The sequence below is a fragment of the Zonotrichia leucophrys genome, chromosome 7, assembly GCF_028769735.1.
Source record: "Zonotrichia leucophrys gambelii isolate GWCS_2022_RI chromosome 7, RI_Zleu_2.0, whole genome shotgun sequence".
NCBI lineage: Eukaryota > Metazoa > Chordata > Aves > Passeriformes > Passerellidae > Zonotrichia > Zonotrichia leucophrys.
In genome coordinates this window covers 30,109,704-30,136,759 of record NC_088177.1, presented here as the reverse complement: position 1 = coordinate 30,136,759, position 27,056 = coordinate 30,109,704, and the positions used below count along the sequence as shown (strand labels likewise).

Below are 27,056 nucleotides of genomic sequence, written 5' to 3'. Positions count from 1 at the left end.
GCCGTCTTTACCCGGGGTGCCCCCCGCGGGAAGCCGGCCCTGACAAAATGCCCGTTCCTTCTGTAACCGCGCATCTCCCGCCGGCTCACAGAGCCGCGCCCGCGCCGCCGCCAAGCTCCGCCACGCCGCCAGGGGGCAGTACAGCCCCCGCCGCGATGGCTGCCGGGAGCTGTAGTCACGTGGGCCCGCCGGCTCCCCATGGTAACGGCGGCGGCGGCGGCTCCGGCGGGCCCGGGCGGGCGGTGAGTATGGCGGTGTTGCCGGCCTGTGCTGTGGGGGTTTGCTCCCCCTGTGTCTCCCTGGGTTGCACCCTCAGAGTCCCCCACTGGGGTCCTTGTCTCCCCGCGTTGCCTTCCCGGCTCCTCCGCCCCATAGCCGTGCCCGGGCCCCGAGGAGGCACCTCGCTCCCGCCCGGGCCTGCTCGCGGGGCTCGCCATGGCCTTGCCCCGTGACACCGTGGCGCGGGGGGGCGGTTTGGGAACGCTCTGTGCCGAGACACGCTGGGGCTGGCGGCCTGGGCGGCGCTCCGGCGCCGGGATAGAGCATCCTGGTAGCAGCTTGGGCATCACAGTCTTTCACTTGGAGAAATGAGACACAGCGTGTTCCCCGGGCGAGCGGCAGCGAGGAAGGGCTGGCTCCCCAGCCACCCACGGCCCCAGGGAACCTCTCCAACGCTACTTGGAGTATTAGGATGGAGCTGAGATCGACCAGGCCCAGGTAGAGTGCTGGGACATCCTGGTTGTTCATCCTTTCATAGGGGTCTTGGCTCTTGTGTTGTAAAAAGGACCGTTTAGTCTGAAAGATGAAAGACAGAGCTGCATTGAGACAAGCCTGGAGTATTTCCTGAATGCCTCCAGGGTTTGGTCAGGGAGTGAGGAGTGAAGGTGTGGGGAAACCCTGTGGCATTGTGCCAGCATCCTATGCATTGCTGTGGATGTCTGATGGGAGGCAGAGTTCAGCCCCACAGCTACATATCAAAGCCCTGCCTACATGACCCCCCCGAGGCTTGCCTGTCTTTCTTACTGTGGTGTTCTTCTCACGGAATGGGCAGATGACATCTAGTGACTCCCGGATAGCTTGGGGGAATTTACAGTGGATTGTTTGCCTTACTATAGTTTTATAGAATAATATTTCCACAATTTTCACTGTTTGTACCCAGCAGATAGTAGCATTTCTCTGTCCTTTCATTGCTCTCTTGCTGCAGTTGTGTTAGGTAAAGTTGGTTGATGACAGTTGTCCCCTCCCACACCTCAGTCAAGGGGTCCTTCAGCCCAGCAGGGATCGCATTTCAGGGAGGAACTGAGGGGACAAATGTTACCATCTCCACATAACAGCGCCTGCATGGAGGTGTCAAATCATTGACACAGGTTGGGGGCTTTGGCTGCTGCACCAGCCTGGCTGGGTGCCACTCCTTGACATTTCCCAAGTTCCTGCCATCCATCGGGTCTGGGAGTATTTGGCAGCTTCTCACCTTGAGTCTCTGTTTCTTCTCCACTCCTGAGCCCTGAGAGATTGCTGTATGGAGTGAGGGTTTTGCAGTGGCTTCAGAAGAATTTTTCCCAGCCCTGTCAGGACATGGAAGAGTCCTCAGCACATACTGAAGGACAAATCTAGGAACCTTTTCTTCCAATTGCAGCTATGTTTCAGTAAAAAGTATCAAGAACAGAAGGTGGGTTAAGAAATAATGTGTCTTGAACTAATTGGGTAGTTCTTTTCTCCTTGCTGTATGTTGATATTTTATACTTGTTTCACTCACTCAAAATCCTCCACTTTTATTTTTCTACTAAAAGCTAGTCTGCCTAAGATCAGATGGAGCTGTGCTGACTGCCCTCAGATCCTGTGCTGGTGGCCAAACTATTACCAGGTCTTGCCACATAATTCTCTTTTCTCCCATCATGGAGAAAATGAAAATCAATTGAAAATGCTGTCCCTTCAGTTTGGATCTTCAGGAATGGGCTGTAGACCTCCATGGTGAAATGCTGTTAAACACCTCATGGTTTAGCTTGTTGCTTTTAACTCAGACTCGTTTCTCTGCTCCTGTTTGTGCTGCAGTACAACTGCTTCTGTTGCCCGTGTGATGAAAAAGTGCAAATTGGGTGGGAGCAAGAGCAGGCACTTACCAGCTTCACTGCTGGGGAAACAGAGCTGCATGATCTGCTGTCAGTGTGCACTACATCTGCCTCAGGGCCTGGGGAGTCTGCCAGGGAGAAAAGTTGATATTCTTTGACAGCAATAAGAGCTCCATGCTCTGCCCTTTGCTGTGGCCCCTGCACTGTCTGGTCACAGCCAGGTCAGCCCTCCCAGGGTGAGCACTGAGCTGGCCCTTTATCTGAAGTGTCCTTGGTGCCCTCAAGCTATAGCCCTGGATTTTCTGCCTGTTGTGCCAGAGTTCCCCACCTCATCTGGCAACTGTGCTTCAGTGCCCTTAGAGTGATAGCAAAGTCCCTTGTGAAGGCAAGCACAGGAGCCTTCAGTCCCCAGCCCACTTTGTGTGTGCATGGAGGGAGGCCTTTGCTGCAGCACAGGGTGAGGTGCTGGCTGGATTGCAGCTCTCCCATGGCTTGCTCTAGCGTCCTGCTGTCCCTGAGGTCTGCCTCCACCTTTGGAGCAGGAGCACACACCTGAGCTACTCTATTTCTCTTGCAGGGCAGTGCCCTTCTTAGGTAAAGGGTCTTTTCAGGCAGCCATACACTCATACTTCCTCTATTCAGTGTGGAGTGGAGTTCAGCACCAGAGCTGATGAATGGAAATGACCACCCCTGGCACAAATGTAATCCTGGTATGCTGGTGGAATTTGCTGATGCATCCTCACAGAGGTTGATTTCTCACTGTTGTTTTGTTTTGTTTGTTTTTTTTGTTTTTGACCTGAGTGGCCACGTAAAACCTTGATGTCTTGATTGGGACAGAAATTGGTTGTCATCCTCTGGATTTGCACACAAAATGTGGTTCTGCAAGGATTGCAGTGAAGCTGAGAGGGAACAGTGATGCTTAACTGTGTGGCAGAGCAGCACACCAGGCTGATGTACCCAAGAGCATTTCTGCAGTGGCCAAGCTGCCTCTGAGCTCTGTTGTCCTCTTGGACAAATTGTGGCCAGCAGCCCCCTCTACTCTTCAGCTTGAACTTGCTGGTGGCCTCAGGTGCTTTGGCTTGGCGTGTGGCTGCCCTTGAGGCCACTAGATTCTTGGAGCTGACGTTGGGGAGGGAGGGCTGTTTCCATGCTGTTGAAACACAAGTTCGTACCTAGCTACGAGGTGTTGGAGCACTTTTAGGCACTCAGTTTGTTTCAGATCAATGTTGTTGATCTTGTTCAAAGTTTTAATTTTTTTAAGGAATACAAACGCTTATTTGTAAATGTATTTTTGTTTTAAAACCTGTTTGTTTTGCATTGTTGTTAACTTACTTGTTCAAGCTTTAATCAAAAGCACCAGAGCTGCAAGTGAGGAACTTGGTGTAAACTCAGGTCTTGTTTAGAAAAATGTGTTATCCTTTTTAATAATAAAGAACAAAACAGATTATGCACCCTGCAATGGCATAGAAAACTATAGCAATTGCAGTTGTCTAATCTCTCTTCCTTGTGATTTCAGGCTGTGTGTGGCTGACAACACATTATCAGGTCAGCTTGCAGTGCATACATTTACAAGCTCTTGTTATTTTAAGGGTATCACCAAGCTGCACTTAAAATAACCTCCACAGCCACACTCTTCTAACAATGGGATGATGTGCACATGCGGGCTCTTGAGGTCTTGTCCTTTCCTGTTTGGAAGAGGGCTGTGAGGAGCTGCCACGCTGCCATTAGAGGAGCACATGCTGCAGTGAGGCTCAGGCTGGAAGAAAGGATTTTTACTGCTATTTACTGGGGTGTGCAGAGGCTGGGCAGATGTTGGCCCTGTGCTCTAGGGATGTCACATTTGTACAGGCTGTGGCAGTGCTCCAGCTGACCTCCCAACACTTGCAAGCAAGCTGTATGGCAATAAAAGGTGCTGGCAGAATAATTGTAAGCAAGTGCAGCTGTACAGTCACTCCAACAGTGACAGCTTTGGCCTCTGTATTGTGTGTCAATAAGTCCAAGTCAAAATCCATTAATTACTTGGGTTGGGTTTGAATTCCAGCCTGACCAGTTCAACCAGGGCTTTTCCTAGCTCATGTTTCTACAATAAAATTTTAAGAGTGTTATTTTATTGCCATTCTGAGATGCAGAACAGAGTCCAGCTCCTTTCTCATAGAGTTTGGTTAGCAGAGCTAGGGGCTGCATCAAGCTGTGATCTTTGTCCATCCCAAAACTCCAGCTGAATTAAATATAAAGGGAAAACTTCTCTGCTGGTAACCAGCAGGGATTTACCTGGGGGCAGGTGACGTGTTTCCTACCCAGAGCTACAGAGATGTGGCAGCTGCTGTCCTGTTGTGACCACAGCCTGGCACGTGAAGGTGCCCCCCTCCATCTCCATCAGTTCTCCTGGATGCTCAGCAGCTGCTTTGTCAAGCTGTCCTTGCAGTAAGGATGGGAGACAGTTTTCAGGTGGGCATTAGAGTTGGCTGTGCTGGCATGCAGAAGGTGTGAATGGGGGGAAGGACAGGCAGCATGGACTGCTGCTATCAGTCTGGATGCATCCTGTGAGGGCATCTTTCATCCTTCCTGCCCCTCCTGCCCCTATCTCTGAGCTCCTGTGTCTCCACAGGGAAACAGTGATGGTCAGTAGCTGTTGGCAAACCTAGGCCTTACCTGAAAGCTCTGCTAAAGGCCCTGCAGCTTTCTTATGCAGCTGCTGCTTCCTGCACACCCCTCCTCTGTGCTGGCCCAGACACTTCTGTAACTTCATGACAAAACTGCTTGGGAGGGGCCAAGCTCAGCACATCTCTGTCTGCTGCTGTGGTGCTGGGTTCCAGGCAGTGTTAGCTAAGGCTGTGCCATGCCCAGACCTCCACCCTGGCAGCCACAGCTGTCAGCAGCACCCCCGTGTCTGTGTCAGTCACATCTGTGCCACCGTTGTCACTTCAGATCAGGATCACACAGGACTTGTGCTGGCATTTTCACACCTGTGTGTAAGCTGACTGTGAGATTCACAGCCCTTGTTACAGCTTCATTAGGCCACATCACTTTTATTTTTACAGCAGGATGATTCACTGATAGCTGTAAAGCCGGCTGGAGATGAGCTACAGATGGCTTTCACTTCAGGCTGGTTTTACAAGGTCATTCACAGCCGGGTGAGAGTGCAGGCAATGGCCAGACTGGCAGTGCAGGTGGTGATGCCAGTGACAGATCCTCTAGGCAGGAACACTTTCATTCTCCTTGGATTTTAATTTGATCTTTAACACCTATGTTCACTGGTGTGCTAGGGTCACTTTGTGGTCCGGGTGTGCTTGTGAGCTGGAGGGGGCAGAGTGTGCAAGCCAAGCTCTGCTCCCTTGTTTACTGGTGGAAATTTGAGCTGGGCAGGGGACGGCATCTGAGCCACAGCTTCTTCCCTCTGTGCTAATCGCTGTGAATGTCACAACACAGCCAGGTTTGCTGCTGGGGGCAGATTGGGTAGCAGTGGAATAGTGTTGTACATCTCTGTTGTGGGATTCTCTTCCCTGGGGTTTGGAGGCCCTCTGGGCTGTAGCTCCCACTGGGATGCAGGTGCCCTGTCCTCATCAGGAGTTCTCAGCTTGACTGTACAAGCACTAACAAGCAATGCAGCCCTATGGATGTGGTATGGACTTGGCATTTGCCATATTTCCTTGCAGAGCTTGGCAGGGTAGCAGCTCTCCTTGAGGATGTATACCTCCTATGGGATCCTGCATGGGATGTTCCATTTCCCACATCCTCTGGCTGAGGTGCTGCTAAGCTGGTATGTGCTGGAGATTGGAGCTGATTTCACAGGCTGAGAGGGTTGGGCAGGTGTAGGTCTGTCTGACCCAGCTCTGTGGTGGTGCGAGCTGCTGTGATGGTGCTACAGAGCAACATCAGGGTCTCCAAGCTGCACTTTAACTGCTGCATCTGAGGCTTGTCTTTCAGGTGAGAAAGGAGTGTGTATGTGTATGGCAAGAAAAAGAAGAGTATGATGGCTGATGCCCTGCTTATCCTTCTTTTTATACCTCTGTTTTTTTTTTTTTCTTTAATATGCAAGCGTGTGAGAGCTGGTGGAAGGTGGAAGAACCAGCCAGCCTGCTTGGAATACAAATTCCTATCGCAGCTGTATCCAGGGTCCCTCCAGGCATGTGTTAAAGCAATAACTGGCTAGTGGTTTGTTTTCTCTTTTCCCGTCTCCTCAGGCAAGAGGATGTTGCAGGTATGGTGCAATAGTTCATTCTAGAAAGATTCAGGGCACTTATATCTGCAACACTGTGGTCTGCCAGTTTGGTCCTTGCAGGAGACTTTTCTGAAGTACTGCAGTGGGGAGAGATGTACATGCACAGTACTGCCAGTCTGTGCTGGAAGCAGAGGTGTTGATGTTAGAACAGCCCTGCATTTGGTTCTTGCTATGTTAGAACAGCCCTGCCTTCTCAGTCCTGAGCTCTATAGGAAGCCTTTAGCTCTCACAAAGCTCTTCTACAAGAGTTAGAAACATGTTCCTTTTAAAAGCAAGGGCTGAGGTTGTCATCTAGTTGTGTAATATACTGAGCTGAAGTTTTAAGGAGCAGGGAGAAAAAGTAAGCAGGTGTTTTGGTATGTATGGCAGAGTCAGGAGGCTGATGTTGGAGGCACAGATCTGTAGGAGTGGGCTCCAGCTGCCATATGGGTCCCAGGCAGGCAGCCTCTTGTTGCAGACAGGGTGACTGCTAGAGCTGCTACTCCATGGCCCTGGCTGGTAGTCAGGCACCCTTGTGTGTTTGCAGGGTACAAGCTTTCCTGCAGATGGCTCTCTTTACGTTGTTCTTTGCATCCTCTGGTTTCATGTGAGATGCCAGCCATTCTTTGACTTGGTCTCCAGAGGCTCTTGGTGACCTCAGTAAATGGGAGATGTGATTTTCATCCTGCAGGAAAAGCAGCCCACCCTGCTTTCCTCATGTGGCGTTAGGCTGGGTGCTGTCCTCTGACAGGACAACAGAGTCTTTCATGCTATCCTTTTGTTTCAGGCCAGCAAAGATGCTGCAGTAGATGACTGACTGTGCCTCAAGTGCTATGGCTCTACATGGCGTCGGCAGGACCAGACCATGCTAACGGGGGCCCCAAACAGCAGAAGCGCATCGGGCTGCAGTCAGGCAGCCTCCCGGCAGAACGACCTCAGCCGTGCTGGCCCTGGCGCCTCGCTCAGCAGCAGGCCAAACCCGTCTGGAATTTAGAGAAGAGATATGCGAGTGCTTTCCAGGATCGCATCCTGCTGCCCTCAGGGATCCCTCTGCAGCAATCCTGCTTCTTGTGCTCACCATCACTATGCCACGCGCAGCCCACTGAAGACAGCCTCCAAAGCCCTCGACACACTGGCCCTGCCACGGGAAGGGTGATATCTGCCACAGGAAGGGTGATGCCTTCCCTGCTGATGGACCCCTGCCTGTTGGCAGAGGAACACTCTGGAACTGGGGTCAAAGGCTCTCCCCTCAGCTCAGGTCAGCAGGCTGCCAGCTCCTGTAGACCAGTGCTCAATAACAACTCCTTCCTACGGCCAAGCAGTGCTCAAGTGCCTTTTCTGCAGTCACTGAAGATGAAAAAGGTGGAAAACACCCAGAGTTTTCCTGCTACTTCATGGTCCCTCTTTGGGGACAATAGAGACAGCTTTGGTAGCAGCCTGATTAACAGGGCTGTGACGAAAAGCAATGTTGTGTCAGAGCAAAACAAAATCCCCTCCCATGCCCCTGTGCCAAGCTGTGCGGTCCTCAGGAAGGATCAGTGCTCATTGGAGGATGCTAAGGGGAGACCTCACAGCTCAAAAGAGAAGGAGCCGGAGAAGAGCCTCTTGAAGGCTGTGCAGCAGCTACCTAGTCAGGCTGCCACACACAGAGGCTTTGGGTGCCAAGCTGAAAGTTCTGGCCTTATGAGTGTGGGCAGCCTGTCCAACCAGAGCAGCAGATGGAGGCAGCATGCTGGAGTGCAGATCACTCAGAAAGAACCCACTGCTCCCCTGAACTCGGAGCTGGAGAGCCACTGCCTTAACAGTAACTCGAGCCTTAGGGGCACCTGTGACACCATTGCCCGGGCTGAGCGGATCAGTGTCCGTCCCCTGGCCTCGTGTGCCAGCGCTCCTGTCTGCAGGACTGGCTGCCGTCCCGTGGGTGTGCTCAGCACTCTGTGTGCCGGGGACCACCTGGCAAGAGCAGAGCCTCTGCACTTTGCTGCTGTCTCTGAAGTGGCAGCACAGGTGTCCACCATCCAGCTGGAGGAAGAAGAGAAACAGGCCCAGGCTGTGGTCTCAGGAAAGCTTAAGTAAGTAGTAGCAGGAGGAGGAGGGAGGCTGCAGCAGGATGTGCGAGGCTGGCTGTTGTGTCTGTGTGTGTTGGGAGAGGATGCACTGTGGGCAGTATGAGGTGGCCATAAGGATAACCATGGGCTGTGTCCATGAGCAAAACCCAACTGCAGCATCCTAGTGGGTGGAGCACCTTCTTGCACCCCCAGCTTGACACAGGCATTCGGGATAGCTCCAAGCTGTTCCATTTTCTCCTTCAACCATAGCATGGAATTACTGTGTGGCATTTCTAGTTTCTTCTACTTGGGGGACCCTGCCTTCAGTGGAAAGCGCTGCACTTATGTTGAATCCAGCCTGCTGTTGAACCAGGCCTTCCTAGTCAGAGACGTGGGTTCATAAAAGAACACAGGGCTAATACAGGATAGAGAAGGTGTGAAGACATGGAGTTCCTGCTCTCCTGGTGGGAGAGGGTGTTCTTTTTCCTCTTTTTTTCTAGCTGCTCTGGAACATGTTCATTCTCAGCATGGTCTGGGGCCTCTCCATCTTGCTAGCTTGGGATGCGTGCTTGTACATCAGCACTGGAAAGGGCAGTGCCCTCATTTGTCTGCCCACATTATCTCATGCTGCCTCATGGGTTTCTGGGTTTTTGGCTACAGAAAGTATGTGCCATTCCTTTTGATGTGATGTTCTTTGTCCCAGTGCTACTGCTGAGGAGTCACTGCTGCAGCCAAGCCATCCCCAGGACGAAGCAGAGGAAGAACTTCCTGATGGTCTGGACGAGAATTACAGTCAAGAAGAGTATGAGGACAGTGAGTGCTGGTACCCCAGGGAGGACTGTGCTCCATGCCTCAATGTGGGGAGTGCAAGAGCTGTCTGGGAGCTGGGAGTCAGCACAGCTGCCCTCCTGTCTTACATTCATGCTGTCATTTCAAGATGTACTGAACCCAAAAGTGATGTAACAGCAAGGAGGAACTGCTCCTTCTGGGAGCAAGCTAGGGCTCACCACTGTCCTTCTCCAGAACTTACCTATCTCCTTTCTGTGCAGGGCTGTCAGCTCTGCTCCCTTCCCTGTTTTTATGACCCCAATTGGTGGGCAAAAGCCAGGATCCAAGGATTAGGGGTAGCTGGAAGGTTCTGTCCCGTGCAGCATTTGTTTCCTCTCTTCCCTCTCTAACTCTGTGTGCATTCACTCCTCATGGAGACAAAACCTGAGTTTGTTTCTTCCTGCAGGTGACTCGGATTCTTCCTCCGAAGCCGATGTGTTGTCCAGCTTCTCCACCACTCCTGCATCCAGGTTAGTAGCTGTGAACAGTGCACTGAATTTGGTGTATTTTTCCCAGACTTGTCCCAGGACCCGAGGGAATGGCCTGAAGTTGTGTCAGGGGAGACTTAGGTTGGATATTAGAAAAAGGTTCTTCACCCAGAGTGTGGCTGGGCATTGGAACAGGCTCCCTAGGAAGAGGCCAAGCCTGACAGAGTTCAGGAAGTGTTTGGACAATGCTCTTGGGCACAGGGTGTGACTCTTGGGAATGGTGCTGAGCAGGGCAGGGAGTTGGACTCGATGATCGTTGTGGGTCCCTTCAAAATCAGCATATTCTGTGATTCTGTCATCTTTGCCCTCCATGGGGACAGGGGAGATGGTAGCATGTTGGGTAAAGGAGTGAAGATAGGAACAGATGTCCCAGGCAAAGCAGGTTTCCTTGCTACCCTGCAGGCTAGAGCTACCTCTCTTTCTACAAGCAGCAGCCTGTGAAGTGCTAAGGGTGTATCCACTGCAGCAAAACAGGGGTCTTAATTTCACTGGCACTGACAGTTGCTGAGTTAGGTTTACTGGATTAAATTGTGCTCTTGCAGTGTCATTGCCCAGCAGATGAAGCAGAGTGGAGGTGTCCTGGGCCAGAGACTGCAAAAGCTCCTTGGAGATTCGTGTCTCAGCATAGCATCCTAGAAGCAAGTCCTGGAGCCTGGATTTTTCTTTAACTTTTGGGAGAATCTTTTTCTGGGGAGCACTGGTCAGCCTGTGGTCATCTGAGCCCTGCCTTCATGACTCTTGGCTGACCTTTGTTGGACCTGTTTTTGCCCATCCAGCAGTGGGAGCTCATCTTGCACCAGGGCTGCCTCAGTCTTTGCTGTCTGCCTGATAACTTGCTGCTTCCAATCATGTCATCACTAATCTGGGAGACAAGCAAGGCTTTCTGTGAGCAAGTGTTGAGCCTTAGGGTGCTGCAGGGCTTTGGGTGTGCACATGTGGTTGTGAAAGTCCTGGAGAGGTGATGTAAACTGGCCCAGCAGCTGTTTCTGGCAGGATGTGTCTGGTTGGCCTCTGGGGCAGATGGGGAGAAGGAGTGCTTGGGCTAAATGCCTCTTGCAGCAAGGAGGGAGGGGTGTTCACCACTTCTTTGTGCAGGGTGTGTGCTGGCCTGGCCTTGAAACCTTTGCAGCTGTCTCCTGCCTTCAGTTTGTGTGGGCAGAACCAGTGTGGGCAAAACCAGCTTTGTGCCAGAGAATGTTAAGCAATATAATCCTTTTCCAATTAATAAACTTTTAATTATTGATTTCAGTACTGAAAAAAAAAACAACAAACCAAGGACTTTGATAAAACACCTCTTCTTCCCTCAGCCTGGTCTCCAGTTCTTTTGTGACAAGCTACACTCAGTCCCTTCAGTGAGGCAAGGGGTGGCCTGAGAGATTGGCTGATAATGTGTTGTAGTTCCTTTTCTTTTGCTGCTCTTTGTTCTTTATTGGATTGCTCTGGTGTGGCTTCTTCCAATGGCTGCAGTGGCATATATTTGAATATACATTCATTGCAAACCCTACTTTTCACTTCATCACAATCTTAATAGAAACATTACAAATTCTATCCCTATCCCTCCTTCCAGGTATTGGGGCTTGCTGTGGTAAGGTGTACATATAGTGGGTAAAACTCCATCCCTCTTCCCTGCAATACAGCAAAACCATGAGGGTTGCAACAGTTAAATAATATGTATTACAATCTCCACTCCTTGTTCCCTTGGACTAGGTTATTGGGTTTGTCATGTAAAAGACTCCACTCCTTGCCCCAGAAAATCAAAAACTCCACAGTGGGTATTTGGCATGTGCATTCATTGCAGAATCATCCCCTCATTGCTGCAGACTGAGTTACTGACCTTGGTGCCCGCTGCTTGCACCACATTGCAATGATGGTGCAAATTCCTGACATCCAGATTAAGGCTCCTTCCGGCTTCCCTCTTCCTTTGTTACTTTTCACTTTTAGCCAGCTGACTACTGCTTCATCTTTCTTAGGAAACGCATTGACTGCCTGGCCCAGCCTTCTGGGGCTCAAGACAAAGTGCTCAAACCAGCTCTTGTCTGCAGTTTATTCCCTAATGTGCCTCCAACTATCTACTTCAGTACTCGGGATGAGGCAGGTGAGCCACAGTCTATTGTTACACAAGGTGAGAGTGGCCAGCCCATAATTAGGGAGCAGGTGGTGCCAGCACACAGCCTGGAGCTGGCTGGCAGTGGCTGCCCTTAACCCTTCCCATGATGACACCCAACACTGCTGTGAGATCCAAATGACTGCAGTAAACCGTTATTTCCAATGTCTGGAGCATGACTCAGGCTGCCACTCAATGTTCCAGTGTCCTGGATCTCCCCCAGCTGTGGCGTCTTCTGCTCCATGACAGTTCTGCAAAGAGGGCTATGCACCCTCATCTACAGGCCTGGTGCCTGTGCAGCAAACCATAAGAATTTTGCAGCTGTAGTAAATCCAAGTATTGTGTTTGTTTTCCTTCAGTCTTTAACTTTTTGCTTTCCTAGTGGAAAAGCTGCCTTGGGAGCAGAGGAAGCTGCTGCGATGGAAACTGTGCAGTGTCACACCTAACATAGTGAAGCAGACCATTGGCAGGTCCCACTTCAGAGTTAGCAAAAGTAAGTTGGGAGGCAGCATTGTGTCCTTCCTTGCCTCCAGCGCCTGGACACTAGAAGGCAGAATGCCTGCAAAGAACAGAACAGAAGCAATACAGGCTTGGCACTGTAGGATGCTGGGTTCATGTTTTTGCCTGTCTGACCTGCAGTATCCAACATCTGTGGGTCCCAGCAGGGCCTGATCTGCCTCTTGGCTTGTTCCTGGCATAGTCCACAAGGGCTTACTCCTGAACTGAGACAGATGTGAGGCAGGTTTGCTCTGGCTTGCCACTCTGAGTAGTGCCAGGCCCAGCACTGCTGCTCCTTGTCCCCATATACTGAAGAGGAAGACATCTCTGACCATAGCTAGAGTTCTCAGGGTTGGGAATCTTGTCACTTCCCAAGGACAGTGTAGGAGAAGCACTGAGCATTTGCAGCTATGATCTATACTCTGGAATGTGATCTCCTGGAAGTTTATTGGACTTCTGCATGTATCAGGAGACCTCTGCACAGACTATTTTGAGGCTATAATGAGACATGGATGGCAGAGGAAGTCCTAAGTAGTTATGGCACACCTACCTGTCCCTCAGCAGCACAGCATTCATTAGTCAACTGCTTCATTTGCCAGCTGTAGTGCAGAGAAGTCAGGATGCTGGGGAATTAAAGGCATTCCTTTGACCCTTCAGGTCCTTGCAACCAGTCATATTTGCAGCAATATGACCCACTTGGTTAACTGGATGCCACTCAGCCCTTGCTTTGGTAGCTTTGCAGTAGCAAATGTGAGTGCTTTGTGCTGTAGCTGTACAGCATCCCTGGCACACTTCTGCTAGCCTAAGGAGATGGGGTGCTGTGGGTTGAGCAGGTGTTATGGGTGGCAGGGTACTCAGTCATGGACTTTTCTGTTTTTCCGGCAGCAAGCACTGACTGGCTGGGTTGCTGGGGCAACCACATGAAATCCCCTGGTTTCAAAGCCATCAGGGAGCACCAAAAGGTAGGGGCTGTTTTTTGCTGACCTCTTTCATGTGCATGGAGAGTGTGTTGCAAGCAATTTGGGTGCCCCTCTGCTCAGGGCCAAGTGTTTGTTGTGCCAGCTGTCCCTGTAGTGTCCCTTCCAGAACTGCGAAGGGAGTCCAAGAGACAGGCATAGCTGGATGGGCATCTCTGCTGTGAGGGTGGCTCTTGTATGGACTGAGGCTGTAGCCAAATTGTGTTTATTTGTGAGCTTCTCTAAATTCAGTCATAGCTGCTTAAAGCAATGCAGTCCTCCTTCTGGCAGAACTGAGGGATAGGGACAATGCCCTCACTGCCAGTGCAGTGAAGGGCATGTACCTTACTCTGATCACAGAAGAGTCAGGTGTAGCTCATGGCATGAGAACCTGCAAGGGACCAAGGGTTTGGTGTCTGTCACAAGTACATGCCTGTTCTGAAGAGCTGTGATGCTCTAAATGGGGCAGTTTGTCCCTGCAAAGCTTCAGGAACAAGTGGGATCAGTTTGGGTGCAATCTTGGGAGGGGAACAAAGACTGTTACCCTGCACTGTATTCAGAGAGGATGTATCCTCTGCCAAGGGAGCAGAAAGGGGTGGGCAAGGAGTAGGGGAAGCAGAGATCTCATAGCATCTGTGTTCCTTTCCAGCTAAACCACTTCCCTGGTTCATTTCAAATTGGAAGGAAGGACCGTCTGTGGCGCAACCTGTTAAAGATGCAGGCTCGCTGTGGGAAAAAGGAGTTTAATTTCTTCCCTCAATCCTTCATCCTGCCCCAGGACATCAAATCACTCAGGAAAGCATGGGAGGAAGGAGGTAGCCGACAGAAATGGATTGTGAAACCAGTAGGTGTAAAGCAGAACTCAATCCTCTGTCTTTTTGTAGGTGCAGGGAGAAGATCTGATTCTTTCTTGTTTGTGTTTTGCAGCCAGCATCAGCAAGAGGCAATGGTATCCAGGTCATCCACAAATGGAGCCAGCTCCCCAAAAGGAGACCACTGCTAGTACAGAGGTGAGTGAACATAAAACCAAGGTTGACACACAGCCTGGGACCTTTTAATGTCTTGTATCTCTGGCCAGTTCTGGGCCCCTGCTAGTATGTGGCAAAGCAAAAGTACCTGATTTGTATCTGGAGATTTCTCTGGAGACTGCCTGGTTGTCCTGCTGCTGGAAGTTTGGCTCCATCAGCTGCAACTGGGCTTACTGCAGTGCTGCAGTCTCTGTAGATATTTGAGGTCTCAGACACAACTTGGTTTCGTGAGCTTTCTGGAGCTTCTGTCTGGCAGGTGGACAGCTTCAGCTCTGCTGTGATCCAGCTCCCACTGCTCTGTACTCTGGGGTTTGGCATGTTTGGAGACAAACAAATCTTATCCAGTTCACACAACCACAGTGGGAAGCGAAGTCCCAGGGAAGAGGTGGCAGTTGTCAAAGATTTGTTCTTATTCTTCTAACCAAGTTAGAATGGTTCAGTAAGAGCCTCAGTGCATGTAGATGCAAAGGACTTTCTTGAAATAACAGCATTCTCAATCTCCTTCCCCTTCTGCAGAAAAGTGGAATAGTACATCTTGATTTGAATCTGGGAAGATTCTTGTGAGAGCAGGAAAACTGCAGTGTTTGGCAGACAGGGAACTGTTGTGTTTGCTTGTTAGTTCTCCCTGTCCACTTTCTCTGCAGAGAGATAAACTTTCCTATGGAAAATCATGAACCTCTGGGTTGAATAATCAAATGAGTTGGATTAAAATACCCAGCTGTTTCTGCTTACTGTACAAAACCATTGGTGGTGTACTGCATGTCTTAAATGTTCCTGAAAATTGTGATCAGCGTTGTGGGTGTGGAAAAGCTACTGTGCCTTAAAACTGAGGAAAATCTCTTCAAAATGGAAGTGAGCAGAAGGAAACAGTTGTTATGTGCTGCAGGAGCTCCTTGTGAATGGGAGAGCTGCTCTTTCTGTCATTTTGTCTGTGATGTGATTAACTTGGAAATGCTGTGCAAAAAGATTTCTGCATTGATCCCTTGTTTTGCCAGGGCTTCTGATTTGGGGGTTAGAGATGTCCCTGCATATGAAAATCCTAACCCTTATGTGCTTCCTTCCCTCTGCAGATACCTGCAAAAGCCCTACCTCATTGGCGGGAAGAAGTTTGACCTGAGGCTCTATGTTTACGTCACTTGCTATGATCCCCTCAGGGTCTACCTGTTCAAGGAGGGATTGGTTCGCTTTGCCAGCTGCAGGTAGGCTGTGCAGGAGAGCAGTGCTGGGGGCTGCCTTGGTGCCCAGGCACCTGTGGCTGTGGTGCCTGCCTTGGCTGGGGCAAGAGGGAGTCAAGCCCTATAATGCTTAAAGCCGTACCTTGCTTGCTTAAGAGGCTGTGTGGAAACACATGAGGTCGCTGCAGGTGACTGTGAAAGGGAATGTGAGAGGATGCTGCCTACATCCAACCTTTCCAATGAAAGATCAGCTCAGTCGAAAGCAGTTCTTGAAATACATTGTCTGTGCTTCATTCTGCATAAAAGCTGGCACACCAGAAACTGAGACATTTCTTCCAGTTTTCATTGTATTGCCTCAGGCTGTTGCAGTACCATCAGTGCTTCTGCTCACTGATACTCTGACTCTTATTTCTTGAGGATATGCTGTGAGGGTGGGATTGCCTGCCACTGTCCCAAGGCAGCCTGTTCTGTCTCATGTTTTGTTCCATTAGCTCTGGGCCTGTGGGGACAGAGAGCTGCAGGCAGTGGGGCTGGTGGATGGCTGAGAGTGTTCTGAGATGAGAACAAAGTCTGTGCCTGCCTCATGGACTGGGGACTTGGAGAGCTTGTGATCCTCTTGCCTTCTCCAGGTACTCCTCCTCAGTGGAGAGCCTTGGCAACAAGTTCATTCACTTGACCAACTACAGTGTGAACAAGAAGAACGCAGCCTACAAACCCAACTCGGATGAGACTGCTTGTCAGGGACACAAATGGTAGGTGCTGCTTTTAGGGTACAAGGCAGCTCTTTCTATTTCCCATTAAGTCAGACTTTTTTCAGTATTCTTACCCAAAACTTGAACTTGCTTTCTGTATCATCTGCTCCCACTTGGGAAAGTGGAAGAACAGAGTGATTTTTAGCATGAGTTAGTGTCAATGGAATCTGGATAGTCTCCCTGGCTTGTGACTCATCCTGTCCAGTACTGTTTGATCTGTAAGTGCTGTTCATCCTGCCTGTGTTTGTGCCATTCCCTGCTTCCAACACTGCACTCATCTCTGCTCATTCATCCCCTTCCCCTATTGTGGGGGTGATGGGATGTGGTTAAAGCAGAATCTGATTGGTTTTTGTTAGATATTGAATGGGTGATGCTTAAATTGGCTTGATAGGAGCTTCTGCCTGTCTCATTCTTGACTTTGCTGTGGAGGCAGAGAAGGGGACAACTGTGGTTCAGAACTGTTTATTTAGTGCTACCCTGGGAATGGGAGCAGTGGTGCTGTTTCTAGGCATTTGGGAGGAGGGCTGCAATTTTGCAGGAGTTCCCATTGCTTGCTGTCCCATGGGTGAATGGATACAAGCCCCAGGAACTTGTCTCTGATTCCATGGTGGTGTTTAAACCCTTTTAAAAATAGTGTGGGATTGAGTTCTCAATTCTCAGCCTGGGCAGGGCTACTGCACTCAAAGGGAGTTGCAGAAGATATTTGGCTGTGGCCAGATCACTTAGACCTGGACCTGCTTCACAGTGGTCTCTTCCTCCACTGGGACTTTTAGCAGGGTCTGCTGCCCCTCAGCAGTTGCAATTGCATGGAGGTGGGATTGTGTGGGTTTCCCATACTTGCATGCACGTCAACGCTGGCTGCTCCTATGTTAAAGATAAGTGTGGCTGTAATCCACTCCATCTTGTATGCAGGAAGCGTGACCTTTGGATTCCTGGCCATTAGCCACATGGTCTCACTTGAGAAATATCTCAGCATCCTTGGCTCAGTGTCAGAGTAGCTTGCAGCACTCAGTGTGGTATGGGAAACTCCTGTAAAAGCATAGATGCTCCTCCATACCATCTTGTTACCACATTTTTCAGAAATTCTTTTCATCCCTGAAGCCTCAGTGAAGTGGCTTTAGCTAAAACATTTTTGGGGTCTTGTTGGATTCCTGCTGAGCTGCTTTGCAGTGCTGCGGGGGAAGGCCTGCAGGAAGGGGAGGTTTGCTGAGGACATGGAGGGGGAGGGAAGAGAAGATCTGGGCCTGACTTACCTTGCTCATGTGCTAATTTGGGACTGTGCTGAGAGAAGTCTATGACAGATTCATGTTCCTAGTAGCTTGGGCCTTCAAAACCAGGGGCCAGGCTGGGGAGAGCAGTAACTAGGAACTGAGAGGTTTGAGGATGTCAGGAGGATTGCCATGTCAGGGAAGAGTACTGTCAGGGTTCCCCTCTGTTGCTTTCACTACCAGCAGCAAGGGGCTACATGTTGGAATCCAAAATGCAAGGAATTCTGAGAACTTTGGGCCTGTAAGCCAAAGCTTAAAATTAAACACAAGATTTGATCTAAGACCTTGGAAAAATCTTCCAAACTTAGGTGCTAGAAGCGAGAATATAGATTTATAATTTGAGACAGAGACATGTTAAACTAAGTGGAAGAAAATTTAGAGTTTTAGAGTTTTGTGTAAGTTTGTGTGTCATAACATTATTGGCTCAGAAGGCTTACACTGTAACGAGTCCATAAGATGAAATATTTAAAAATCAGGTCAAAAACATAAATGTCCTTGTTAGCAGTGTTTTATTAGTCAATAAATCCTTAAAAGGTCTTGTAACTAGCCATCTTGTGACCTTCTGAACCACACCGTAAAGATGTGAACCAAACTCACCTTTCCTACCTATGTAGAAGATAAAAAAAATAAACCACATCATCTAAAACAACTGGAAAACCTCATCTGTAACTCATTCAAAATTCCTTCAACAATTCCCATAGCTCCTTTGCTTTTTCTCTCTCACAGGGCACTCAAAGCTCTCTGGGGTTACCTGACCCAGAAAGGAGTTAATTGTGAGGCCATCTGGGAGAAGATTAAGGACATTGTTATCAAAACCATCATTGCGTGAGTCTTGGCACCCCTTGCTCTGTGTGTCTGTGAGGTGCACCTTGGCCCTTTTAGACTGTACAGTCTCTTCTCAGCCTGGTCCTTTTGTTCTTAACTGAAATAGTATCACTGCTGTTGGCTTCAGTATTTCTCTGTAGATCCCTCCTTTCACCTTGTTACTTATGCTCCTGCTACAATAGCTGCAGTGGGTAGATAGATCTTACATTTCCCTGACCTGCCTGAAGGCCAGAAAGATGCAGTGTACTCAAAATTGCCCAGCTTGCCACCCACTCCCCTGCTTTGCCTGGGAGCCTGAGAGAATGGTCCCTGGTGCAGGATAAATCTTATGTTCAGAGGTGGATGCTACCTGACACAGCAGGGATGCTCAAGATGCAGTGCTGGATCCATCTGTGGTGTGGCAGCAGCAACACACAGGCCTGTGTTGGTCCCTCAGCCCACCTGCTCCCACAGCACGTGGCTGCGTTACACTTCCAGAACTGTCAACGCGTGCTGTGAACAGCCAGAGCTCTGCTGTCTGTCTGACTGTTGGAAACAAGCTTTTTTTTCTTGGCTTGCAGTTCTGAGCCCTACGTGAACAGCCTGGTGAAGATGTATGTGCGCCGGCCGTATTGTTGCCATGAGCTGTTTGGGTTTGATATCATGCTGGATGAAAACCTCAAGCCCTGGATCTTAGAAGTCAATATTTCCCCAAGGTAAAGCATATTCTGAGCCACAGCAGAGTGGATAATGGCCTTTCTTTTACTACAAAGTGAGTTTGGCTTGCAATGTCCCCTGTAGCCTGTGCTGAAAGATGATGGGCTTTGAAACTTGCCTCTCCAGATTGCAGGAATCAAAGCCCTCCCTGTCTGTGAAAGCAACATTCCTCTGCAGTTCAGAAAGCTTTTCTGGGCATGCTCCAGCTAGAGCCAGGGAAGAGCATGTTAAAAAAGGAAGGCAAGGAGGGATGTGTCTTGTACAGAACGGGTGATGGCAGAGATTTCTCTGCGTGGGCAGAAGCAGTCAGCAGTTCCACTGCCTCGTGCACTGTTCTTTACTTCCTGACCGCATCCGGCCTTGTGGTGTCAGCTGTGCAGGCAGGGCTGAGAGCTGCAGTCTAACCAGCATGGCCCCTCCTGTCTGTGAGAGTGGGTGGGCATGAGCTGTACACAGAGCCATGCACACGGCTCTGGGGATGGATTTGCCTATTTCTAGCAAAATTGAGAAGAGATGGAAAAATTAACTATTTCTGATAAGAAGCCACCCCTTCAAAGCTCTGTTGTCAGGATTTTTCTCTCTGTGTCTTGTGGCCGGTTTCACAAGGCAAGGGACAGACTGGTGTTTGTGTCTCAGTCAGTGATAACGCAGGGATTGATCGTGGTGCCATGGGGCTCAACCCCTCCATTCTAGCACTCAGGCTGCTGTGATGCTTCCTCTCTGCAGCCTCCACTCCAACTCCCCACTGGATGTGAGCATCAAGGGCCAGATGATTCGGGACCTCCTCAACCTCGCTGGTTTTGTTCTGCCCAGCGTGGACAGTGTGGCTTCAGAGACACAGACAAGAAGTTGCTCTACCTACAGGTTATCCTCCTTCTCTGTTAGAGAAGCAGACTTTTTTCTTGAGGGATTTCATCTGGGGGGGCTGCAAATACTGGCTTCTAGCTGTTGAGAGCCTGTGCTTGCTGGTGTTTAAGCTATGGGTCCAAAGAACTTGTCTCCTTGCCTGAGTATCTGGTTCCTGTGGTCTCTTCAATGCAGAAGGATTTATGCCCTCTCTGCAGGTCCATAGTTGGAAGTGAGGCCAGTGTAATTTGTGCTTGCTCTGCAGTTTGTCAAGTCGTGTTCTCTTGTCCTTCCCCCTGCCAGAACTAATATGATGCTAAGTTTTACTGCCTCTCTGCTTGGAGGACTGGCTGGCTCTGTTGGGGCTGGATCCACTTACCCTCTGACTTACCAAAACTGACATGCTGCAGCCTGGAGCAAGAGGAGCACCTGTTATTTTGCAAATGCTGGAGTGATCAGTTCTTTAGGCAGGACTGCAGGTGTCACATGCTGTCAATTTATGGGTGGAGGTGTGCAAAGTCTTATTTCACAGCCAACATGGCTGTTTTTTACAGAATGCTAGTTCCTGGGTGTGTGTCCAGCCGGACCCCTAATACTTCTGTGTTTCACCACAGCTAGGGCTTATCCTGGTTTCAGACCTGATGGCTGGAAGGAAACCAGTCTGTAGCAGAATGGCTGCTGGCCATATGTCACTGAAGGATCAGCTTGCTTGGTTAAGCACCAGCATGCAGTGATGTGTGGGCATGCCAAAAGATGGGACTCTTGCCCTGAGTGCCCTGTGCCTTCAGTGGAGAAGCTGGGAACATGGGTCTGTTCCAGATGGGGAGCTCTCACCAACTCGTCTGCGGTGCTTTGATCACATGCTGGTTTGCCACTTCCAGTGGAAGTGCTGAAGGGCAGGTGTCCTCAGAAAGACCTGCAGGGGATTAAGTGGATCCTTAACATGGTTCAGATGATGCATTACCAGATATCTTGCATCCAGAGGCAAGCTTGTTTAACTGTATTTCCTGCCCTGGGAAGCATATGAAGGGATTTTTTAGCATATGGGCAGAATTCCAGTAGATCTGCATGTTCCCCAAGCACCATGTGGCACAGACTCAAGGTTCTACTCTCCCTGTTTGGAGATGCACACAACTAAAGTTTTGCAGCAGCAGAAAAAAAAAAAGCTATGTTGATAGATGGGTTAAAAGGTTTTCAGGAAGTATCTCCCAGATTCTGGCATCCCCAAAAGTTAAGTTGGTGTTTAGAATAGATGGTTGCTGGTCAGATAATACAAAAGGCCAGGACTTCCCATGGCATGTGGCTGACTTTGAGTCCTGAGGGTACTTCAATATAGCCAGAGGAAGTTTTTGATCTAAGAATTCTCTTCTTCCTTGTATGATACTAGTACTGGGTACTTGCACCCCCATCCCTGTGCTTGCAGTTAGGAAGCTGTGTTCCAAGTGGGATGGAAACATGAGATCCCACCAGGCTTCATGTGCTGTGAGTCACATCATGGTGTGTCTCTGACCCTTGTGCATCTTATGTGAGTGTGAGGTGATGGCTCACCTTTTGGGTGAAGGATCAGTGAAATGCCTTAGAGAGGGTCTGGCAGAGTCCTCCCAGTTTCCCTGCCCACATCCTTCCCACATTCTGTGCTGACGCACAAGGCTGTGGATCCATCACTGATCTCGGAACTAGTGAAATCCTTGGAGAAAGTGTTCTCTCCTCCATGTCATTTTCATGAGGGTGTCATTACTCTCTCAGAAGTTGCTGGGAGCAGCTCTGCCATGACAAGACTTTGTCTTCTCTACTTAAATGCTCTATTGTCTCTCTTGTGTCCTCAGTATGGGCAGTGCTTCGAAGAAGTCCAAGCCAATATCTGAGCATTTGAGAGCAGAGAAGATGAAGAAGGTCTATTACTTGATGCAGAAGATACCTGACCAGGTACAAAACAACCTCCTCTGTTACTTGCATCATCATGCCAAGCCCATGTCCCAGCCAGTCCCACATGTCTGTCCCACTTCAGATTGTGCTCTTCTCTGGAGTCAGCCAGATGATGGGGTGCACTTGGGCTTCAGTGGGTTACAAGACAGCTGGTCAGAAATAAACTGGGTTTGCTTAAGACACAGTCTCACTGACTCACCTGTACATTAAAATAGATGTGTGCTGAGGGGCATATTACCCACCAGTCCCCAAACAGAGTCTGAGCACTGCCTGTTTCTCCTTATATGTCTGTGCAGCTCTTACAGCCTTTGCCAGCTGACCCCTGTGCTGGGTTAGTAGGGTCACTGGCCTTGTGTGCCTCCTGCCAGTGTATTTAAGAGAGGCTGGGCTGCAGAATTGGTGTTCTCTTAAGTTCTGTGCAGCGTTGGTGTCACCATTGAGCCTAGATTCCTTCCACAGTTTCCCAAAGATCTCAGACACATGGACACCTCTGCTTGAGGGATGTTTCTCCCTGACCTTGGGTTGCTCTTGTCTGCAGGATTTTTATTCTTCTGTCTTGGACATCCTGACTCCAGATGACGTTCGTGTCCTGGTGGAGACAGAGGATGAGTACTCGCGGCGCGGGCAGTTCGAGCGGGTGTTCCCCAGCCACATCTCCATGCGCTACCTGCGCTTCTTCGAGCAGCCGCGTTACTTTAACATCCTGGTCACCCAGTGGGAGCTCAAGTACTACTCGAATAGACACAAAGGTAACTGTTCTCCAAAGCATGGCACAACCACCTGACTCAGGCAGGCTGCCTGCCAGCAGTCGTGGGAGATTTCTGAGCTATGCATGTTGAGGGGGAGCTGCCTGCCTGCATACTAACCCCCAGGAAATGTGTTACCTTCCCAGACTGCTTCACATATCACAAAAAGCTTATTCTGACTTGATGGCTGTTCTGGTACACACAGCACCAGCACTTCTAGGTGCCCTGAGCATGAAGCAGACTGGGATTTTGCCTTCAACCTGTAGTTTTGGCCTCTTACTGTGTTTCTCTGCTCTCTTTTGATGGAGAAACAGCTGGATTTGCTGGGCTTTGCTCCTGACTAGTGATCTGTGAAGGAAAAATTGGGCCTATTCCCTGGTCTCCTGCAGCTTTCTAATTGATGAAAAACAGTCAGCGTACGAATGGAATTTTTTCCTAAACACTAGAAATCTAGCTAACATTTCCATCCTTTCAGGACACAGTTCTGTATTTTAATAAAAACATTATCCTTTAATGAGGCATGGCTGGCCTGGACCAATTCCTTTTCATTCAGGGTTGCCTCTACCAGGGCAGCAGTACAAACTGTTTCTGGGGGAGAGTCAGTGAGATCTAGCATGAAGGGTTAGAGAAAATAAAAAGAGGCTGTGGCTGAGGGTTTTCCATGCAATAGCTGATCTAGATGGAGAGGCTTCTGGAGGAGCTGGCCCTCCACTGCAGTGACTGTGTGCTCCTCACCTGGCTATCAAGGAGAGAAAGCAGACAAATGCTTTTGTCACTTTTCACTGGTGTTAAAGCAGAGAGACGGTAACATCATAGCCTTCTCTGGCTGTGTTGTCAGCATGTGTCATCCTTTGCCTTGCTAATATCTTTGCTGGATGATCTTCCATCAACTGTGAGAAAGATTCTGTCATCATCCTCACTGAAGTGCTGCCCTGAACTTTGCAGCTCAGGCAAGGGTTCTGCTTCAGTGCTCCAGCTTCCCCAAAGAAACCAAGCAGGTTTCCTCTATCCCATCACTGCTCTGTACCTCTGAGCAGAGCTCACCCTCCCCCATCCCCTTCCTGTTCCCCTCTGTTCCATGCAGCACCCCTCTTTCTCTAGCCAGCAAGGTGCAAAGCCCAGTTTGGTGCACAGTGCCAGCACAAGGCATCTGAGCCGCCCTGCTCCCCTTGGCCCCCAACAAGTGGGGGATTTTTACAAGGTTCTGGGACTTGCTGAAAGGTCACCAAGGAACAGGCTTTGGACAGCAAGAATTTCTCCTGGTATCTTATAGAAAACCACAGTAATGCCAGCTGGACAGCATCAATTGACTAGCCATTGCTCTGCTGGTTCTTAATTCTTGAGTCACCCTAGCCTTCTCCTATGACCCTAAGGCTCTTAAATAAGAAAACAGGATAGGATTTCTCAATATTTTTGGGTTAGCCAAAGAGCAGGGTGCTTGGCTGTAGGGGGAGTCAGCTTGCAGAAAGCCCTAGAGGAAGTGGAGCCTCTTCTGTGCAGTTGAACACATTGTTCTGCTTCAAAATGACCTTGCTGTGCTCTGGAGCACAATGTCTTGTGTGTGGTGAGAGGATTGGTCCCTTCCAGTCATACCAGCGATGATCTCAGCTTGTGCCCTCTGTCAGGGATGAAGTCTCAGCCCATCCTGAGCTCTGGATGGATCCTTGTAGGGTGGAGGTGATGCACTGGAATGCTGCAGCTGATCTGTGCTGTGCAAGGAGGAGGTTGCCTGAGCTGCCCTCCTCTGGGAAAGGGGTCAATGACAGCAAAGCTGCTCTACATTTGCACGGTGGGAACTTTCACCGGTGCAGCCCAAATCAGGTACTGCTGTTGGCAGGCACTGGGCTCAGGGGGACAGCCAATCTGGTCTAATTCGGCAAATCCTGTGTTGCCCCAGTTTTCCTCTTTCACTGAGCCTGCTGCAAGGAATGTCTTGGCTCCCTGGGAGGAAGGCAAGCACTGCAGCAGCCCACGCACTGATGTTTGCTCGTACAAAGGGTGAACGCCCTGGGTTTACCCCGTGTTTACTGGCACTCAGGCACGTGTTCAAGTAGTTATTGCATAGCATATTCTGTGTGGTCAGTGCAGCATATTTGCATGCCCTGAACTGGAAAGGCTTAACTCTTTGTAAACCTGGCTGTTCATTCTCACTTTCTGTCTTCTGTCACTTCCCAGGTCTGGAGCTACTGAAGAACTGGTGTGTCAAAGGGTACCACACTGGGGCAAGGACGGATTTGGCCCAAATGGTATGTATAAGTGGGGGTAAAGTAGGCACAGAATGGTTGTTTACCTGCACAGAGTTGGGTAAAGATCCTGCTTGCTCTGCTTCTTCTGGCTCCTGTCTTACCTGTTTGCCTTCTTCCCTCTTTGCCAAGGCCTCCAGGAGTCTGGAAAAACCCATGCTGCCCTATTTCCCACAAACATGAAGTCATGAACAGTATATTAGATCTGCAAGTATTTTGCATCTGAATATCCTTGGGTGCACTGGGCACAGCCCTACATATTTGGCACCTGTTCTGACCACTGTTGTTCTCTGTGAGGGAGTCATCTCTCTCTGTCACTCCTGTGCCTTACAGCAGAATGCTGCTCTGAAAGAAACCCACTCTTGACCTCGAGATGTTCTACTCCCACTTTGAGCAGAGGGATTCATTAGGCAGAGAGCAAAGATTGCTCTGTTTGCTATTCTGGGAACAGTCTGGTGGCAGTGACAATGCACAGCAGTGGAGCAGCTCTAGCTCAAGCTCTCTAGGGCAGCCTATGGCAAAGCACAGCAGGCTTGAGGGATTTTTGCCATGACTTAAATAGCCATTCTGTTGTCTTCCTCTCCTTCCACAGTGGTCATTGCCAAAGTCGTTGTTCCTCCAGAAGAGTGGCATTCCATCAAATGGCTTCAGCAAACTGGAACTGGGCAAACTGGGGTGAGTTTGCACTGGCCATGATGTTCATGGTGTTCATAGTGTGGCTTTCGTACTGGTGTCCTGGTAGAAAACTGGCTGCCCAAAAAGCAGCTTTATTAAAGGGAGAGGAGCAGATTGGTTTGCAGGCTCTGAAGCCTCTGCTCACTGAGGAGCCAACAGATGGAGCTGGCATGATATCTGTGCAACTGGGCATCTTGGCACTGTACACCCAGTGTACAGTGATGGGAGCTCTGAAGCTCAGAACAGCCAGATTAGGTGATGCTTGGAGCTGTCATGGTCAGAACATGCTGACAAGATATTCCCTGCACTGGAACTTGTATCACTTCTGTGGACACTGATGTGGTTAACAGTGAGCAGAGGCTCTCACTGCAGCACTGGCTGAGAGAACAGTGAGGTCTCCAGGTCTGTTGCACTTTCCCAGCTTCCCCACGCAAAGCTGGACTGCTGACAGCTTCCTGCAGAGGTGGAGGACTGGAGTTTGTCTGGATGAGACAAAGTGAAAGGGAGGCACACCCCTGGTCTCTGGTTCTAAGAGAAAGGTCATCACTGTTCCTGTGCTGAGGCCAGGGTGGAGTTGAGTTTACACACAGACAGGAAGACTTAGCTGTGACCCTGCAGTTCCACTGATATTGGGATACCTGTTGGGGTCAGTGGCACTGCCTGGAATGGGAGATGGAGTAGATAAGCCTGGCAGCCCTATCTCTGAGTCCCTGTGTCGTGATACAGCAGATGATTATTGCACCATGGTCCTTTTGGTTCTTTCTCATGGTCCTTAAGAAGCTCAGGGTCTCCTTTTCGTTGCAGTTCATGCCTCCCTTCAGCTGGTGAGGATCTCACAAGATGCCTGGAGCCCAGCCCTGCTCAGAGCTTACCTCTCAACAAGTGCACTGATGGAGCCAACCAGAGACCTGCTGGCTGCCTCAAGGACACTGCCCTGGTGATGTGACCAAGCAGCCACCGTCCCTCCCTGGGGACACATCAACCTACCTCAAAGGAAGACATAGGAACTGGCTCTGTAGAGCAAGGACTGTGAGAGCCCTTTGCACTGCACACTTGTTTTGGGGCTGGTTGTAGAGAGAGATGTTTTCCTAGGCAAAGAAGAAGCCTGTGTGACTTCATTTTCTAAAGCAAGTGGCAAAGCTGGAGGAAGTGGGGGTTATCTGGCTTTTGTCCTAGACTGAGAAAGCCTGACATTGTGGTTTCTTTGCTGTGTGAGAGCTGGCTGAGCCTGCCCTTCTATCCCCAGTCAGCACAGGCTGAGCCCTTGCTCGCCTGTGTCTGTGTCCTGAGTTGCTGGCAGCTGAGCCTGCTCTTGCCCTGCTGCCGCCTGGCCCCTGGAGATAAGTCCTGAGTCCTCATGCCTGGGAGAGAGTAAAACTGCCCAGTTTTATCCTTTCTGAATGTCTGTGCCAACATCCTGCCCTCCCCCATCAACAGGCCCCATGGGAGACCTCAGGCTTGCACATTGAAGCTCCGGAGAGACCGTGGGTACCCGTGTGGCTCCAGTTGGTTGTGGGGGCAGTGGGGCTGCTGGGGAGGGAGCATCCTTCTCAGGGCCATTGGCTCTCTGGTGTGCCCTGCAGCATGTGTGCATGGACTGCAGGCTAGTGCTCTTCTCTTGGGTCTGCTCTCTATTTTCCCCTTGTTTCTCAAGGATTTCTATTAAATTTTAACACTCAACTGC

The 27,056-nt window shown here is 49.9% G+C and overlaps 1 protein-coding gene across 1 annotated transcript; it reads left to right on the top strand.

Annotated features, from left to right (window-relative positions):
• The first annotated feature begins 181 nt into the window (after positions 1-181).
• Positions 182-27,056, top strand: TTLL4 (tubulin tyrosine ligase like 4). The gene is made up of 19 exons (XM_064717902.1): positions 182-242; positions 7,058-8,342; positions 9,022-9,131; positions 9,553-9,616; positions 11,605-11,729; positions 12,121-12,231; positions 13,122-13,198; positions 13,842-14,036; positions 14,120-14,202; positions 15,291-15,419; positions 16,025-16,147; positions 18,142-18,240; positions 18,801-18,935; positions 19,663-19,800; positions 21,609-21,708; positions 22,247-22,457; positions 24,630-24,700; positions 25,290-25,372; positions 26,177-27,056. The coding sequence occupies exons 2-19, from the start codon at positions 7,114-7,116 to the stop codon at positions 26,316-26,318; spliced, it is 3,225 nt and encodes a 1,074-aa protein (XP_064573972.1). The 5' UTR covers positions 182-242; positions 7,058-7,113; the 3' UTR covers positions 26,319-27,056.

Coding starts and splice junctions, on each gene's coding strand:
- TTLL4 (XM_064717902.1), top strand. CDS start 7,114: ATGGCGTCGGCAGGACCAGACCATGCTAACGGGGGCCCCAAACAGCAG. Junction 9,132..9,552: donor TCAAGAAGAGTATGAGGACA/GTGAGTGCTGGT, acceptor TTCTTCCTGCAG/GTGACTCGGATTCTTCCTCC. Junction 14,203..15,290: donor AGACCACTGCTAGTACAGAG/GTGAGTGAACAT, acceptor TTCCCTCTGCAG/ATACCTGCAAAAGCCCTACC.